Source organism: Zalophus californianus, chromosome 4 (genome assembly GCF_009762305.2).
Source record: "Zalophus californianus isolate mZalCal1 chromosome 4, mZalCal1.pri.v2, whole genome shotgun sequence".
Lineage (NCBI taxonomy): Eukaryota > Metazoa > Chordata > Mammalia > Carnivora > Otariidae > Zalophus > Zalophus californianus.
The window spans coordinates 27,126,003-27,138,399 of record NC_045598.1 but is presented as its reverse complement, the minus strand read 5'-3'; the positions used below and the strand labels follow the sequence as shown (position 1 = coordinate 27,138,399).

The window sequence follows — 12,397 nt, the reverse complement described above, 5'->3', positions numbered from 1 at the left end:
TGAAACCTGGACCATGAGTCAGTACATGCTCCTAGCTATCAGTCCCCAGTAAGTCCTGGATGACTTACTGTAACACAAGTGAGTAACAAACCATCCACCAGTAAACTGTAAATTTTTGTGGTTACCCTTCTATCAGTTGGAAAAGGCTTATATAATGATGATCCAGATGATGACAATCACAACAAACATTGAACAGCTACATAATAATAATCACATACTAAGCACCTGCCATGTGCTATGCTAGAAGACTTGATCTCAGTACCTCTATTACCAAAACACTGAGGTTTACATATCCCTTTAAAATACTCAAAAGATATGGTTCTTGATTATAAGAAACAGAAATAAAGGCACAAAAGGACAAGGCTGTGTAAAACAATGTATGGAATTCTGTGACCCTGCCTGTTACAGAGCTTCATAAACATCAAGAACTAAGAGACACCAAAGGAAAGAAAATACTAGAAAAATTAAGCTACTGCTTACTCTTCGTCTAGGCTGAGGGAAGCCATCTCTGTGCCGTCGTCTTGTTCGGGAACGTGCCTGGATTCCCTGTCCTTTATTCAGTGGGTCAAAGGATTCTATAATAATCAGCAGAAAGCATAATTTGAGGTAAATAACTCACAGATTTATATAAAGACAGACTGGGGGAGGAAACATCAGGTAATCATCACTATATTATTTTGTTCATGATAAAGTAACTTTTAAGAAAAACAAAGGATACAGCACTTAAAAACTTCATTAAAAATCAAGGAAACCTCCTACATGGTTACCACGGGAAAGGTTAAACGCAACACAAAATTAACTATTTATTATTTAACCTTCAAAGGTGGGGATCATTTGTGCCCTAGATTATCACACTGCATATCAACTTCATAATGTCAATTCAGAGTTATACCAATCTTCTAAAATCAAGAGTATTTTATGTGGCACAAACCGGATGGAAAATCTGCTTCCAGATCCTGCTCAGTTTCCCCTTTTGAGAGCTGCTTCAAGTCTGAATCAGCCTCTTGCACAGCATTTGACTTTAAGGCATAATGATTCAACTCTTCCTCCCAGCTATGCGGAGTAGATACTGCCTCTGATTCAAGGTCACCACTGTATGTACTTCCTTGGTCTGAAACAGACAGAAAACAAACAAATGCTCAAAATAAGACAGACTCTATTCGTGCTGAGAAACCTTCCTGAACGCTGGAATAACAAAACCGAGATGACTGCCAATTTAACTAGGTACACTAAAGAATGAAAACTTCACCAGCCTCATAAAACTGGCTTCATATTCTTGGTATACACTTTAAAGCATTATTTCAATTAATCCTTAAAACCAATATCTGAGGTATCTTTTATTATTCTCATTACATATTAGCATACATAAACACCTGATGCCCCCTACAAATAGCTATAATTACAAATATTAAATCCAAGGATACTGATACTTTGTGGGTTTGTATTAATAACTAAGGATAGTATTTTTTTTTTTAAAGATTTTATATATTGGGGTGCCTGGGTGGCTCAGTCGTTAAGAATCTGCCTTCAGTGGGCGCCTGGGTGGCTCAGTTGGTTAAGCGACTGCCTTCGGCTCAGGTCATGATCCTGGAGTCCCGGGATCGAGTCCCACATCGGGCTCCCTGCTCGGCAGGGAGTCTGCTTCTCCCTCTGACCCTCTTCCCTCTCACACTCTCTATCTCTCATTCTCTCTCTCTCAAATAAATAAATAAAATCTTTAAAAAAAAAAAAAAAAAAAAGAATCTGCCTTCAGCTCAGGTCATGATTCCGGGTCCTGGGATCGAGCCCCGCTCCTCGGGAGGCCTGCTTCTCCCTCTCCCGCTCCCCCTGCTTATGTTCCCTCTCTCGCTATGTCTCTGTTAAATAAATAAATAAAATTTAAAAAAAAGATTTTATATATTTATGCGAGAGAGAGAGAGAGAGAGAGAGAGAGAACCTGAGCAGGGGGAGGGATAGGGGAAGATGAAGAAGCGGACTCCCTGCTGAGCAGGAAACCTGACACCAGCTCCATCCCAGGACCCTGGGATCATCACCTGAGCTGAAGGCAGAAACTTAACCAACTGAGCCGCCCAGGCACCCCGAGGGTACTATTTCTAAGATCTGAAATATATGCAGAATTACAAACCTTTTTCAAAGATCTTGGTGTCTAGAAAGAGTTCCTGTTCAGAAGTTTGGGAGCCTAAAGAAAAAAAAAAGTATACATTTAATAACTTACATGTATACACAAAGCAAATTGCATCTCAAATAAAATGACTGCGTATATAAATGAATCATACTAGGGAATGCGAAGAAAATAGCCTTCATATGCAGAAAGAATGATTCATTAATAAAACTAGGCATTAGTGGTAAATGAAATTAAACAAATTTTGACTGTAACAGTAGTTAAACTTCCAGGTAGCAGTATGAGAGAAGTCAGGTCAAGAGAGACCTTTATTTTACACTCCTGTGCTTTCTGAAATTTTTTTTTTACCATGAAACACATACACACACATACGAACAATTTATTTACAAATTGACAAATACGATTACAACTATCTGTCTTGCAGGTTAGGTTTGAAAGTTTTTTCAGTCTGACTCTATTTTTAGGTTAACTGCCTTTAGGTTAAGGCAAAGTTACAATATTTGTACAGAGGAAGGACCTGAAAAATGTTAATTAATGTGAATGGAGATGCCAACTTAAAATGAGGTTTATTTATCAGGAATTGCTTAAACTTCTAAACTAAGTATCAGAAATTAGAAGATCAAGCACAAGGGGAAATATTCTAAGACATTAAATTCCACATACAAATGGGTCAGAATTATGAGATTATATACGAGAGAGCAAAATGAGACCAGAAACAGTGGGATAATAACCTTTTTATGCATCTCTCAGGATATATATGATTTTAAAACTTAATGGCAACACAAGAGGAAAGCGGACATTTTTTTCAAATGCTACAGTGTTCTGAAAATCATCTAGCATTTATTATGCAAAATCTAAACCCAGCGGCTAGCTTTGTAAAAACCATCACTGAAAAAAAGAAAACATTTGTCAGGAAAAAATAATTTCCTGGCTCCTCAGTGATACAGGAAAAGGCCTTCGTGTATTTCAACTATCCAAACACCATTTTCTCTACCTCTTCTTATACCCCCAAATCAAGGAGGTACTAATTAAGGCTAGAAACCTTTCTGGATATGTACTGCAACTTCTGTCATGTGCTTTGGAGTCAAACAGACGGAATTCAATTTCTGGTTCCATCACTTTCTGATTGCATAACCAGGGCAAGTATGACATCCTACTTTCCAAATGAGTTTAAAATAAACAGTATCCACCCCACAGGGTTGTTGTAAAGGTTAAATGAGGTGATGCACAGAGTGCATTTAGGACATGTCTAGGGTATGGTAAGCACGTAACTACTGTTCTTACTGATATGCTACCCTCATAACATAGGATTTATCTATAGGTTATCTTGAGCCAAACAGTTTTCCCTCCTAAGGCTCTATTTGTCTTCTATCAACATGCTGATTATTATACAACAGGAATTCTTAAATAGGGATCATGTCTTTGAATATAGGAATAAAGCCAAAACATAATCATGAAAATGGATTTACAGATTATTTTTCTGGAATGATTAAGAACTAAAAATAGAGTATTAATACTTAGTTTTAAAAAAAGATAGGACTTTCAGAGGTATCAAATTTAACAAATCCATACACCTCATATTTAAACACAAATAAAGCTTTTAGAAACACTTGATTATCCAACACTTAATATTACCTGAGTTACCCAAATATTTTTAAGTGTATTTTTTTCTTACTTTAAAATTATACCAACCTCCCTGGGATAGAGTCTTCTCCTTCTCTTCATCTTCTGCAATCATTTCTGCCATCTCAAGGAGATCAGCTTCAAATGGATGTGAAGGAAGCTTCTCCTTAATGTCTTCAATACTTTCAGTGACTTTATCTTCATTATCCATTGAGGATGGAATAAGCATAGGGACAGGCATCTGAAAGACCGAGGACAGTTTCTGGGGAATATGACTGTCATCCAAAACTATTATTTGTGAGATGATTTAAGTACTAAAATAATGAACAAATTCAGGTATTTCTATTACTAATGATTGAAACAGTCTTGCTCATTTGTTTTTATAAGACCACAGCCATCTGAATCAAAATTCAGTTAAGTGCTTTTTCTAAACAATCAACAAAATGTGATTGTCTAAAAGAGTAATTATCTAACATATTTTTGTTTCTGATTATATTCTTGCTTAACATTTTCAGTTTCACACAACTATTTTCCTTAAGAATTCACCAAGGAGGGGCGCCTGGGTGGCTCAGTCATTAAGCGTCTGCCTTTGGCTCAGGTCATGATCCCAGAATCCTGGGATCGAGTCCCGCATCGGGCTCCCTCCTCAGCAGGAAGCCTGCTTCTCCCTCTCCCACTCCCCCCTGCTTGTGTTCCCTCTCTCGCTGTGTCTCTCTCTGTCAAATAAATAAATAAAATCTTAAAAAAAAAAAAAAATTGACCAAGGAAAAATATATTTCCAATAAAAAAATGAATACATTTCTAAGAAAAAGAATAATGTAAATCACAGTTTTTACTTTCTCACCCTTGCTAGAATCTACAATTTTAGCACATACACAGTTTCTGATCTTTTCCTATTTGAGTGGTTTATTGTGTATGAAACGTTATAAATAGGCTACATCACAGCCTTCTCTGAGAAGGTAGGGTATAAACAGAACCAGTCCTTCATATACTCCATACTAAAAAATACAGTAATATGATAATAACCAACCATAGTCAGGAATATTTTACCAACAAGTGAAGAGTTTTTTTTTTTATGGCACTCTAACATTTTAGTTGAGGAAAACGTTCACTAAATCAGCCTTAATCTCTAAAATGATTACTCACTGGAACTGGTATTCCAAATGGGACTGGTGCATACTGAGTATAAAGATGAAGAGGTATGGGCACAAACACTGGTACAGGAACTGGCACAACAATGATCTGGGGCTGACTTGGAGTATCTTCTAATGATGAACAAAAAAATCACAAAAAACAAAGAGGGTTAGAAACATTTTAATAACAAAATTTTTTTAAAGCAACAGAGATTTATAGTTCAAAAGAATTATAATTAAAAAAAATTTTTTTAAACATAAAGACTTGGGTCGCCTAGGTGGGTCAGTTGGTTAGGCGTCTGCCTTCGGCTCAGGTCATGATCCCAGGGTCCTGAAATCAAGTCCCACCCCCATCAGGCTCCCTGTTCAGCGGGGAGTCTGCTTCTCCTTCTCCCTCTCCCTCTGCCTCTCCCCCGAGCTTGTGCTTTCTCTCAAATAAATAAATACAATCTTAAAAAAATAAAAATAAAAAACAAAGCATACAGACTTATAGTTCAAAAGAAGTGTAATCTTTGACACTCTGAGTCCACAGAGGGAGAAATAACTGAAGTAGTAGTAAAGAAAGGTTTGAAGATAGCAGTGATAAAAAGTGGGCAACACAACAATGATCAATGATATGAGGACACAGTGAATGAAGGATATAATTTGGATTAATGAACAGAAAGAATTGGAACAGTAATCTTAAAAGAGGGCTATAGAAAACTGATAACATGAGTAAGAAGAGAATGTTGAGGAGATTAAATTGGTAGAAGGGCCATTTTCATGAGGCTATAATGAACTTTTAAAAATCATTTCTAGTAGACAGTGTGGAGCTACTACAGATCGGTTAGCACAAAGTAATATGATGAAAATGTCATTTAAAAAGCTTAATTTGGGGGTGCCTGGGTGGATCAAGTCAGTTGAGCATCCAACTCTTGGTTTTTCTTTCCCAGGTCATGATCTCAGGGTCATGAGATGGAGCCTCGTGTCAGGCTCCATGGTAGCATGAAATTTGCTTGAGGATTCTCTCTCTCCCTCTCCCTCCCCCTCTGCCCTCCCCTCACTTGGGCACACGCACACACACACTCTCTTTCGATAAATAAATAAAATCTTTTTAAAAAAAGTTTAATTTAGAGGCCCTCTTAATGTGGAATAAAAAGTATATCAAGTGTAAAAGTAGGGGGCAACTGCAATGTGTAGAGCTGCGATGATGAGTACAGGGACCAGGGCGGTTATGATACCTACAAAAAAGAATGAATATATACAGCCAGATGTTCTAAGGTACTAAAAGATGAAACGGAACTTAGAAACCTAAATATGAGTACGGAAAAAGTGAGAAGGATGGAGAATTCATTCAATTATTTAATAGGTATCCTACAGAGTCCTTTCTATGTGCCAGAAAAATATCCTAGAAGATTACAAAACCATTAACATAAGAGAAAAGTGATGCTAGTGACAAGAAGTGAAAAGCTGACAAGTTGAGTAGGGTCAGAGGTGGGATCAATTTTACCATGGTCCAGTGGACATTTAAAAAAAAAAATTACCTGCAGATAGGGGGCTGGGCAAAGTGGGTGAAGGGGAGAAGAAGAAACATGCCTCCAGTTATGGATTGAGTGAGTCAAGGAACAAAGAGCAGAGCATAAGTAATACAGTCAGTGATACTCTAAGGGCAGTGTGATGGGACAGATGGTAGCTACACTTGGGGTGAACACAGCATAATGTATAAACTTGTCAAATCACTAAGTTGTACACCTGAAACTAATGTAACACTGTGTGTCAACTATACTCAAAAACAAAAAAACCCAAATCACCTGATTAGAGATATCTGATAACAAAGCTACATAATACTAAATCAGTCATTATTAATACAATACCAATATAGGCCAAAGTCATCTACAGCATTACTAGTCAATGTGGTCCATGGGACCTTTAAGAAATGCAAAACCTCAGACCCCACTAAATTACAATGTACTTAATAAAATTCCAAAGTACTTCATATGCATATTAATGTTTGGGAAGCACTGACCTACAGGATAACCTTCCAGATGCAGGATAATCTTCCAGATCTAGGAATCTAGGATTACTTCCTGGTTTAAGAATTCTGAGACTTTCTGGGTGCCTGGATGGCTCAGGCGGCTAAGTGTCTGAATCTCAGGTCATGATCTCAGGGTCGTGAGATCAAGCCCTGTGTCTGACTCAGCGTGGAGCCTGATTAAGATTCTATCTTTCTGGGGTGCCTGGGTGGCTCAGTCGTTAAGCCTTTGGTTCAGGTCATGATTCCCAGGGTCCTGGGATCGAGCCCCACATCAGGCTCCCTGCTCAGCGGGAAGCCTGCTTCTCCCTCTCCCACTCCCCCTGCTTGTGTTCCCTCTCTTGCTGTGTCTCTGTCAAATAAATAAATAAAATCATTAAAAAAAAAAAAGATTCTATCTTTCTCCCTCTCCTTCCCTGCCCCTCCCCTGGGAGGCTATGACATTTGATCCACAACCTGCTCCATTCGCCCTCAGCCAGCTTGACAGAAGCTCCCCTCTGGGTAGGTGTAGCCAGGAAGAATGGGCTCCTCTTTCTTCAGCTTCCAAGCAAGGGTTACCATACCTCACCAGGGGGACTGGCCACCATCATTTCTCATCCCCTCCAACTCCAAGCTGAAGAGGATAATTTCCTGGTGAGTATAGCTGACAGGCTGGGGTCTCCCTTTCTTCACCCAGTTGCCACCTAGAGTAGAGGCCCTACTGCAGGAATGGTAGGCCAAGAATACTGGGTCCCAGTCACCATCGGCCCTGATGACTTTGCAGGGCAGAGATTCCATGCCAGGAGAGGCAAACTGAGAAAACCAGAGGATGGCACCATGCCCAGAATCCAGAAATGTAGCTCAGAAATTTTGCCTGGGGGGAGAGGCCATTCTTAAGAAGAGAAAGCCCTCTTGCACAAAAATCTGACTTTATTTGAAACAGAGGGTGAAAAAGTTCAAACCTAAGCATGCTCTACAAAACAACAGTTCCTCAGGGTGCCTGGGTTGGTTAAGTGGCTGTCTTCAGCTCACGTTGTGATCCCAGGGTCCTGGGATCGAGCCCTGCTTCAGACTTCCTATTCAGGGGGGAGTCTGCTTCCCCTTCTCCCTCTGCCCCTCCCCCCTCTCATTTTCTCTCTCTCTCAAATAAATAAATAAAATCTTAAACAACCACAACAGTTCTTCTTCATTAAGACCCTGTCTACATAATTCCAAAATCTAGGCTTATTCCATAAAATTACACTGTCATTAATAACAAAAGAAAATGAAGTATTCACAGTATGGTATTATAAATTAAAACCCTCTCTTTGCCATAATTTCTTAATTCTCAGAGGGTGAAAATACCTAACTCACAGGAAGTTGTGACAACAAAAGTGGGCAATGTATATAAACAACCAAACACATAACCCGGGAAATAGCAGGCACTCAACGTAAGCAGCTCTCACATTCCTTTCCAAAAAAAGAAAGAAAAAAAAAAATTAAAGGAAGAAAATGCAAGGAACATACCTGTCTGGCATTCTTTGTTTTGGGTGTGTGGTTTGCAAGAGGTGGCTTTAGTCTGTGTGATGGGTTTGCACAATAAAGCCTTATTCTTCAAAAGTCTTGGGGGCTGGGAAGGTGGCAGTTTCAGGGCATCTGTTTGTGTACTTGCCTAGTTAAAAAAAAAATCAGAAACCGAAGAGGTTTTCAAAAGCTTATCATTAATTATAAGAAATATTATAATTTCAAAAGAAATACTATATTGGAATTACATGGAAGACAGAGAACTTACTAAATATGTAAGAAATACAATATTCCTAAAATAGCTATAGTAATAAAATAGTCTGATAACTATATACTGACTCTGAATGTATCTAATTAACAGTTCTATTTAACATGAAAAATGTTATTTCTATTGTAAGATACTGTTGGCCAGTAACAATGTTGTCTATGTTTAAAATGAGAAGTTATGTTCTGAGTTGAGTCTTAGAAGACTTTGTTTCAAGATTGCTAGAAATAACAGAATCACTTATGATCACTTAAGTAACTTGAAAAAAAAAGGTATGAAAGTTATCCCAGCGACTAGAAAACACTTTAGAAATGCCACTGTTCTAGTTGTAAGTTTTTCTCGTATTTATTTTTTTCTTCTTTTAAGAGACAAAACAAAAAAATACTGAGTGAAGAAACAAGAATGCTTATTTAAGGATAATCTGCACTGGGTGGAAAACAAAGTACATTTTATAAATATTTCATTTACAATCTGACTATATTATAAAACACCCCAAATACCTTTTATGCCTGAATTCTATAAAATTTAATTCTCTAAAGCTAAACTAAAAAAAAAACAACTAAACTAAACCAAACAAAAACAGCCTTCAGTAACTACACAGAGAGCAAGCATTCAAAGAAATCAAAGTACGTAAAAGGCCTAATTAACCAGAATAACCAGAATCTTGTTCCCAAAGATTAAATGAGCTTATAAAATTTATTTTATATAACAAAGAATAAGGAGGAAAAATTAACAGACATATTCATATGTATAAAATTGGGAAATAAATACAGTGGCAATACCAGTTAAAAGAATAAAACTTACATCACCAATGATTTTTGCTGTTACTGTTGGAACTGCACCTGATATAAATTAAAATAAATATTTAGGATCTTACACAATTATTTAAACAGTAGCATTTAAAGCTGATGGTGGAACGACAGACACAAAATCTCATAATAAAAACATGAATTATCTTAATTCACAGGAAAACTACATGTAAAGTGTCACATGAAAAAAAGAGACCAGAAAGTGATACAAACATTGTTTAATACCCAGCAGCCCACAAGGAGCCACCACTCATAATAAAAGTGTGTCAAACATACGAAAATGATCACTGATGGAAAAAAAAGATACAGACCGACTGTATTCAACATCAAAAGGCTATAGATAAATGCTTTAAACTCAGACATACCTTGTAAGACACTGTTAGAATTCACTGTGGGCTGAGCAGCAGGAGCACTGGCTAATGATACTACATTAGCTATAACTGGAGTTGAATCCTTTCTTAGAGACGGGGGCCCTGCTGAAGCAGCTGGCACCATGGAAATACTTGCTAATAAACAAAAATAAAAAAAACCTTTTAATTTATGTGCACATACAAAGAAACCAACATCTCAAGGAGGTTAAACAATGCTTTTAGTAAGGTTAAATTCTGTTAAAGCAAAGAATCACTTTAGGATTAACTGGGCTTTTTTTTAATTCTTTTAATTAGTGAAACATAAAAGTATTCCATGTACTTTCTCTTGTATAACTATGCATGCAGTATATTTAAAAGGCCATGTGATTTCGATTCTATGTCCTTTGTTTTACTCTCAAATCCTTTTTTAAGGAAATCAAGGTGTATATACCCAATTACAAACATTAACTGCCATTCTTTCCCATAGTTCTTACAATTTAATTCAATATGCTCAGAGAAAACATAATGAACTCATTTTGATGTTAAACAAAAAAGGGTTTTAAATGTTAATGCTATTTGAACAGAATGAAATTTGTGAATTTGTGTTTCATGAAATTATTAACAACTGTTTAAAGTTCCCAATCTGTAGAACAGTAGTTGGTCCTTGGCACTGATAAAGACTGTAAAGTTTAATTTTACCTGCATTGTTTTGTGAAGGTGGGTCACACATACTCTGCTGATTACAGAACATCAAGATACAAAGCAGGTTACAGAAATGTTTAATTTCTCCTCGCCATTTCAAGGACTCACTGAGTTTACCCTGTCGCTTACAACCATCACATTTGGCCATCTAAAAATGAAGTAAGATGGTAAAGGAGTAAAAAACAAATTATCTGTGGCCTGAGAGAATGAAAGCAGTACACAAATGACAAGTGAGGAAAGTAACTTATCTAGAACACAAAAATGAAGGTTAACCACCCTAAGATGGTAAGTATCATTTTTTATCATTTATACTAAACATTAAAAGTCACATTATAGATGTCAATAAAAAGTAATTTAAAAACATAGTGAAATGAAAATAAGACCTATATTCCCGGCTCAGTGGAGAGCCTGCTTCTCCCTCTCCCTCTGCCTGCCACTCTCCTACTTGTGCTCTCTATCAAATAAATAAATAAAATCTTAAAAAAAAACAAAAAGAACGTAACTTCAGTGACATTGAAGTCTTCTTAAATCTTTTATTAATACTGCAAGAGGACATAATACTTTTTTTTTACATAATACATTTAATACTTAAAAGTTTTAAATCACTAAACTGCCCTTCATACTACATTAAAGAATACAACGGAGTAATGTATGCCCTAACTTGAAAAACCCCAGGAATGTGGATTATATTTACCTGATAGAACAGAACTGTATATTTGGACATGCATTCTTCACAACAGAACTCTTCTACTTTCCCCCCCAAATTATTCTGTACCAATTTGGGAGATGTCTGTAAACAATAACTGCACATTTTACAGTGATTTCCCCAGCGTTTTGCCAAGTCGTGTTTATAAAGCAATTTGCAACCTAAAAACAGGAAAGATAAAATTAACGTGAGAAAAAATATTAAGTATCTATACCTTTAAACTTAAATGCCCTGTGACAATGTTTTCACACTTGGATCCTTAGCAATTAGTAGATCGAGAGATCAATTAAAGGATCTATTCTATCATTTTCTTTTTTTAAATAAAATAAGACAGGACAGAAAATATTACAGTGCATCACATATAATAAAAGCCAGCTTTGTTTCATAAAATTTTTATTTTACTTGGGAGGGTGATAACATACTGGGTCACAATGATCTTTTGTGTTGTGGTCAAAAGGTTTGAAAGCCACTAGTCTAGGAGGCCAATTGTGTACAGTTTTAGAATAAAACAAAACATATTAAACATACAAAATAGTCATCTAAATAAAGAGAAAATCTACCTCACATTGATTTGCCTATTCAGAAACATGTCTGTTTTTTTTATTTTTATTTTTTTTAAAGATTTTATTTATTTGACAGAGACACAGCAAGAGAGGGAACACAAGCAGGGGGAGTGGGTAAGGGAGAAGCAGGCTTCCTGTGGAGCAGGGAGCCCAATGCAGGGCTCGATCCCAGGACCCTGGGATCATGACCTGAGCCTAAGGCAGACGCTTAACAACTGAGCCACCCAGGCGCCCCACAAACATGTTTAGGATGCTACCAAAATTTAAGAAGTTCTCTTTACAAATAAGGTGCAATAGGGGTGCCAGGGTGGCTCAGTCGGTTAAGTGTCCGATGTCTGGTTTCTGCTCCAGCCATGACCTCAGGGTCCTGGGACGGAGCCCCATGGCAGGCTTCACACTCAACAGGGAGTCTGCTTAAGATTATCTCCCTCTTCTTCTCCCTCTGCCCCTCCCCCACCTAATAAATACAACTTTAAAAAAAGTGCAGTAACTACAAGATCCCTATCAATCTAAGAACATGGAATGTTTTTCATATCACCACCATCTTCTGTAATACAGTCCAATGATCTTTTCCTTCATTTTGACATCTATATGATATGAAGGATTAACTCAGAAAAAAAAAAAAAGCAAA

At 37.1% G+C, this 12,397-nt stretch overlaps 1 protein-coding gene across 7 annotated transcripts in view; it reads right to left on the bottom strand.

Annotated features, from left to right (window-relative positions):
• The window catches only part of ZMYM4 (zinc finger MYM-type containing 4), a 131,507-nt gene that overhangs the window by 27,209 nt on the left and 91,901 nt on the right, over window positions 1-12,397 (bottom strand). For all 7 annotated transcript variants that reach the window (XM_027597758.2, XM_027597747.2, XM_027597713.2 and 4 more), the window contains 10 exons: window positions 11,192-11,364; window positions 10,495-10,645; window positions 9,811-9,951; window positions 9,441-9,478; window positions 8,375-8,519; window positions 4,892-5,010; window positions 3,815-3,986; window positions 2,126-2,179; window positions 932-1,111; window positions 481-575 (listed from right to left, as the gene is read on the bottom strand). In XM_027597758.2, the coding sequence (XP_027453559.1) occupies window positions 481-575; window positions 932-1,111; window positions 2,126-2,179; window positions 3,815-3,986; window positions 4,892-5,010; window positions 8,375-8,519; window positions 9,441-9,478; window positions 9,811-9,951; window positions 10,495-10,645; window positions 11,192-11,364 (1,268 nt within the window). The remainder of the gene's footprint in view (window positions 1-480; window positions 576-931; window positions 1,112-2,125; window positions 2,180-3,814; window positions 3,987-4,891; window positions 5,011-8,374; window positions 8,520-9,440; window positions 9,479-9,810; window positions 9,952-10,494; window positions 10,646-11,191; window positions 11,365-12,397) is intronic.